At 31.3% G+C, this 7,092-nt stretch overlaps 1 protein-coding gene across 1 annotated transcript in view; it reads left to right on the top strand.

Annotated features, from left to right (window-relative positions):
- The first annotated feature begins 525 nt into the window (after positions 1-525).
- LOC127705498 (uncharacterized) overlaps positions 526-7,092 on the top strand; it is a 95,611-nt gene continuing 89,044 nt past the window's right edge. The window contains exons 1-2 of the mRNA XM_052209824.1: positions 526-651; positions 3,992-4,166. Coding sequence (XP_052065784.1) covers positions 591-651; positions 3,992-4,166 — 236 coding nt within the window. The 5' untranslated portion in view covers positions 526-590. The remainder of the gene's footprint in view (positions 652-3,991; positions 4,167-7,092) is intronic.

The following is a 7,092-nucleotide window of genomic DNA, read 5'->3' as shown; positions in this document are numbered from 1 at the left end:
TATATTCAAGCAGTTATAACGAAGGATATACTCTTTGTATCTATCCAAAAATATTGTAAATAAAGATACAATTTGAGTGTTTTCCGACAATCTACTGGACAAGATTTTTGTAAGGTGGAGGAAATGACTGAACAATCGGCATGAACAGTTATATATATTTTTTTTATATTAAGCATATAACAATCAAAAGAGGTAGTCAACTAAAATGGTAGCTGTTTGCTTAAAATACGCTGATCAAAATAAGTTAAAGAGGATACCTCAAATATGAAGTATGAACGACCTATGTATCTACATTTATATTTTGGTAATTCAGATATTTAAAATCATTTAATAATAAAAAGAAATTGATCAACATTTCTTCCTCGTTTTCACATATTAACTCTTTTTATAGCCATGAGTAAATGTCAATTCGGTCTTTCATACACTGTTTACGGATTGAATATCCCAGTGATATGTGATATGCCGGTACAATACACACACGAAATAGATACGCTTGAATAAGCACACTTTTTCATTCGTGTTAAAACCCGAAGATTCACGTTAAAATATTCAGTCGAATAAATGTTGATACAATCCTAGTTCTGATTGAAATGGAAGTAAAAGTTGTGCTTTGTTTGTGTATTTTACTACATTATAGACCACTAGCATCGTGTAAGTATTATTGTGTACTGTATTGTTTTTGAAAGCTAAATAGAAATTTAAACAAACACAATTGTAGAATCAACGATATATGGTTGATAAGTGATCGTTATCAATAACACCACATATTGTTATGTTATATTTACGGAATATTGAAGGTAACCTTTAAATGTATTATGCGGTAAGTAAATGTACTTTTTACCTGCGGAACATTGAGATACGAATTTATAAAATGCAGATTAAAGTGACGTGTCATAATCTTTTGTATGTGTCATGAAAGTTGTTCTCTTTTTTATGTGGGTTACATCCTTTATATTGAATCAATAACAACAACTTGTATGGGTAATTAGGCTGGAGAATGTTGCAACTAGAGGATATATTTTGAAAGTCTTCAAAAAAAATGATGGAATTTACAAAAAAAGTTATTAAATATATGTCTGAATTGACGATGAGGATAATGACATCACTAAGTTATGAATTTTAATATTACGTAATAGAGCTTGACATTTGAGTTAACGATACAAAATGGCGTCATTAGTTTGTATCGGTTGTTTTGATCTTGTTTTTAATGCGTTATATTTGTTTGGATTTGTCTTTAAAAATAAACAAGTATACGACTGCTTAACCACTCAACATCTCCAATTTATTTCTGTTTTTGTTACGTTTTTAGCGCATTCTGTTTGCGTGTTTCGTTCATTTTGGTTGCGTTCATAACGTGTTAAGTTCTGTTCTACTCCCTGGATAAACGAATTCGACCAAAGGCTGTGCAGTTACATATGACTTGTTGAATTCGTCTTTTTTTAACGTTTCAGCATGTGTGAACGATGGGATTATCACTTGAAACAAAAGGTTATTCAATTCATTTTGTAGACAAATTTCGTATTTAATAATCACTACATCACGCAATTGTGTTCTTCACCAGCAAAACTGGCGACCTCACAACTATCATAGTGGTTATCATGTTGTATATTAACTTATTTGAAAAAAATAAGAAAAATTTGTGAACCGTTAAAATTATGTTCAATATAGTTGTATCGGGACTATAAGGCCGTCTTTTATCAATAAATCATGTGAAACTAAGTTTTAATAATGATTTATTTACAACCACTAGGTCAATGTCACTGAAAGTGGAAGTTTACTCGCCGAGGGTTTCGTCAGCTAAGTAGTCATCACTTCAGTGGTGAAATGAGTTATCATTGCTATGGTAATAATACTAGTTAACTGTTTACAAGACCATGATTATTTTCGAAGTGATATGGATTTTCCATTCCAGGAAAAGGATACAATTGCTTTAGTAGAAAAAAATCGTTAGGAATTTTGGGCGCTGAATGCTCTCTTACTTCGTGCTTTATTTGACTTTTCTTTCTTTTTTTATTCATGCGTCACTGATGACTGTGTTGTGAACATTTCGATCTTAGTATCTATAATGAGTTTGTAATATTATCAAGATGAACATATTTAAACATGTTCATCAAGTGTGGTGGTTAGCCCAATACAAATATAGGAACATGATTATTAAATACGAAATTTGTCTACAAAATGAATTGAATAACCTTTTACTTTCAAAAAGATTTGTAAAAAAAAGCTCAACATTCGAAATCACGATATAAAATGGCGTCATTAGTTTGTATCGGTTGTTTTGATCTTGTTTTTTATGCGTTATATTTGTTTGGATTTGTCTTTAAGAATAAACAAGTATACGACTGCTTAACCACTCAACATCTCCAATTAATTTCTGTTTTTGTTACGTTTTTAGCGCATTCTGTTTGCGTGTTTCGTTCATTTTGGTTGCGTTCATATCGTGTTACGTTCAGTTCTACTCCCTGGATAAAGGAATTTGACCAAAGGTTGTGCAGTTACATGTAACTTGTTGAATTCGTCATTTTTTAACGTTTCAGCATGTGTGAACGATAGGACTATCACTTGAAAATAGAAGGTTATCCATTCATTTAGTAGACAAATTTCGTATTTAATAATCACTACATCACGCATATGTGTTCTTCATCAGCAAAACTGGCGACCTCACAACTATCATAGTGGTTATCATGTTGTATATAAACTTAAATTAAGAAAATAAGAAAAAATTGTGAACCGTTAAAATTATGTTCAATATAGTTGTCTCGGGACTACAAGTCCGTCTTTTATCAATAAATCATGTGAAACTATGTTGTAATACTGATTTATTTACAACCACTAGGCCAATGCCACTGAAAGTGGAAGTTTACTCGCCGAGGGTTTCATCAGCTAAGTAGTCATCACTTCAGTGATGAAATGAATTATCATTGCTATGGTCATAATACTAATTAACTGTTTACAAGACCATGATTATTTTCGAAGTGATATGGATTTTTCATTCCAGGAAAAGGATACGATAGCTTTAGTAGAAAAAAATCGTTAGGCATTTTGGGCGCTGAATGCTCTCTTACTTCGTGCTTTATTTGGCTTTTCTTTCTTTTTTGACTCATGCGTCACTGATGAGTGTTTTGTGAACATTTTGATCTAAGTATCTATAATGAGTTTGTAAATTATCAAGATGAACATATTAAAACATGTTCATCAAGTGTGGTGGTTAGCCCAATACAAATATAGGAACATTTAAATGTGTTATGTACCTTTAGGCTACTAAAGCTAACTTCGAAAACAGTCTGGTACAAAGTTAACTTCGTACTGGATAAATCCGATTGCATCACACCTGTTTTACCTTTAAATCTTGGCTGTTCTATTCCACACTAAGTTCAATTATAATAAATGATAAAATGTTTTGGTTCTCAATATGCACAAAACAGTTCAAATATAGTAAATTGATAAGAAAACACATATTTTCCGGTTTGCCTTTCAAAAAATAGAAAAATATATTGATTACCAGGTAACCCCGTTGAAACATCAAACAGCTAATGACATCGTCTATATAAATAGCATAGAATACAAGTAATTTATATTTATATTGAAGATCTGTAATAGCTTGAACAAATTTGTTATGATATCATTGCTTAACAATGCCTGCATGTGTACTTTAAATGGAAATATATATATGATGGCATTTAATATTTCATAACTCAGGTTAGATTGTATGCAATTGATAATAAAAATATAAAAATGATACATGACAGCCATATTAGTGTACAGATGATAACATTCCTTGTCGAATTCAATTCAAAGTGTCTCCAGATCTTCTGTATATTCAAAAATACTGAATTGTTGCTAAAAGATATTAGTCTTGATGTTTTTATCGCACGGATAGATTGTAAAACAAAAATATTGCCGAAATCAATCAACGCTTGTTATATTTTTCCTTTTTAGTATAGATTTTTATGACATTTTGGGATAATAATTCTATTTTTTTTTGTTTCAGCTTACTCAGGAAAACTTTTGTATTCAGTCTACACTGTAATTATGGAATATGATATTGACACACGCAATGTGACGGTACTGGTAGAGGTGGGAAGTAGTTTTGTGCTTGCCATGGACTATAATTACAAAAACAGATTCATTTATTTTCCAAGATACGATACTGGTGACATCGTTAGGTATGTAACATTTATTCTGACGAGTAGGGGAAACATCGATTGAAAATGATAATATTAACTTTAGGATATATATAGGCATATTTGTTCTCATTTATATTGGCTTTCATTTAACAACGGTATACTACTGTTGATTTTATTTATTACAACGTTAAACGAACTATCTGTCTTGTATCATGACCATGATGACAGATTTGTTTTTAAAGTACCAATTAAATTTTTAATAGAATTATTATTATCACATATTACTGACATGTGGACAATTCATTGACACCTTAGTTTGCTTCCAGTAACTTTATTCGGTGTCTACAAATCCTGATAGGGTTTGAATAATGCATGCATGATCTTTTGTTCATCTTTTGTATTTTTCCCTTGTCATATTCTTAACTTCATTAAATTGGATAGTAAATGAACTTAACTTCAAATTAAACATTCTTTATTAGAAAACCATGTTCAAATTCACCTCATAAAGAAAAAAAGTTCACTTACAGACATACACATGTCAACGCGCCATAGGCATACATTATTTGCAGTAGAACTATTTAACGCATAGAAATCAAACCTTTGTTACTAAATAGTTTCCGAATTCACATTAAACATGTATGTTGTAACTAGTTACTTCGTGCTGTTGGCGCAAGTCGAATACTTTTCAATGCCATTTGAAAAAAATCGATGTTTATTACATGTACTATTTTCCGGAATCATGTTGTAGCTTTTACGGTTAATCTTTTGCTTATATATGTTTTTTAAGAAAAATGTATCTACTTTTATTTGCCTGAATATTTCGACTGTAACCATTAATAATGACAAAAAGTATTGAAATTCGACAGACTTATACTTAATACTTAGCAGCATGACGTTTATTTTGGAAAATCAGCAATCAATTGGATTGTCCATATCTTATTTACTTACAGTGGCTGTTAATGATTGTATATTCATATCATTTCGTTTTTGGCATTTGTCTACCGTAGAGAAAAAAAGGATTTGGGATAGGAATTTGGGGGTTGGGGGGGTTGGGGGGGGGGGGAGGGGGGGGGGGGCTAAGTTCAACAGAATAAGTTCAAAACTGTCCCATGACTAAAAATTACGGAGTTAATTTAACAATATCTATTACAACAGGGACAGTTGATTTAATATTATTTACTGTTAAAGATATCCTAAGGTACAAGTGTTTGGTTGAAAAACAAATTCGATCGGTGGAGATTAAAGAAGGTGTAATATAAACCAGTAGAAGAAAAACACTTCAATGTATAGAATAACAGTAGAATACGTGATGATAATGAATAAATATTCAGGACAATAATATGTAAATATAATATGAGTATTAACCCTGCTTTGTACTAGATCGACACGCTAAGCCAGTTTTTTTTACGCGTAAGTTCACATGAAGATATCAGTTCGCAGGAAGAATAGTCACCTTATACCCGGAAATATTTCTGGCTCCGAGCCGACAAGTCTGTTTTTACTGTTAAATACCGCTAGTTTAGCACTGAGACAGCAAATACATGTACCAATTTGTACGTCATTGTTAGACCCCGTCGAGGCTCTAACCAACGACCCCCCGATTTGGAAGAGAACACACACCAAAACAAACCAGGAGAGCGATAGTACAGAATATAATACCAAAAAACCTATATACAGAGATAAATAAAATACAGTTTCACAAACATTTCACAGTTACTAAAGTGATGCTAAAAGTATCAAACCGAAATTAGAAATATAAGTGAAAAGGGAATGACGGACGACTAAAATAAAAGTGTTTGTTTTCATATAATACATTGTATTTCAATTTAAGAATGATGATCAACTTTGCGAAAATATCCCATCTATACACGTTTTGATCGAGCCAGGTATGATTGCTACTGAGACAACACTCCACATAAGTTTTCATTTGGTCTGGTCTTTACGAATCTATTTCATGATTACTGACATATTAAAAACATCAAATATATATAACAAGAATTTTTGGTGCAGAACATGCATTGGTCAGTTGTAAATGAGGTCTGTATAGGGTTTTGATTTCCTCATTTATAAAATAGAAAATCGTTATATTAAAAAGTTGGAGTTTAAAAATATAAATTTACCCCTTTATTTCATAAAACTATCCTATGGTCTTATCTAAATGTTAAAAAAAAATAATAAATAAATATTTAAATGATGTAATGTCATTTAATCGGTCCGTTTTGAATGCAGTTAGGTAACTGTTATTTGTCAATATGAGTCTGAGTACTGTTTAACTAGTATCATTTGTGTTGAATATATTGAGATAAAATTGAGAGTGAAAATAGGGAATGTGTCACAGAGACGACAACCCGACCATAGAGAGACTAGATCAATTCAGGGTATTAGGCTTCTGCAAGTGTTTTAAGTGTACCTTTCTAATGTTTTTGGCGGTTTGTAAGTCAGTAACAGTTCAATGATTAAGTTAATATTGACATTAAAAGACCGCCTCACAAACAGGGCTGTTCAAATCCCCTCGCCATTCGGGTTCGGTGATCTTAACATCCCTTTTTGTTCGGAGGTCTTTTAATATCGATATAAACTTATTATTGAGCTTTTACTATTACATAAATTTAACAAATAAAAATAATTGTAACCCTGTACTCGGATAACAACTCATTTTTTACTCAAATACATTTTACATATTACGATTTCACAATATTTTGCCTTTTGACTTATGGTAAGTTTTTTTTTCTTATTTCAGTCTGCTTGACATAGTTTGCTCAACTGAGTCATGTCTCATCATTCGGATTAGAAAATAACTGTATATCTAAATATTGTTGTTGGTTAACAGACTTTCTTTTTCAACAAAAATCTAATTTCAAGAGGCAAAAGAACACATAAATATTGAAATTGTTGTTATTAAATGACTATAAATGTTCTGTTTTCTTGATAAAACATTTTATTCACTGTGCCAAAACTCACGAGA

This window comes from Mytilus californianus, unplaced genomic scaffold, assembly GCF_021869535.1.
Source record: "Mytilus californianus isolate M0D057914Y unplaced genomic scaffold, xbMytCali1.0.p SCAF_6, whole genome shotgun sequence".
Taxonomy (NCBI): Eukaryota; Metazoa; Mollusca; class Bivalvia; order Mytilida; family Mytilidae; genus Mytilus; species Mytilus californianus.
This window is presented reverse-complemented; position numbering and strand designations above follow the sequence as displayed.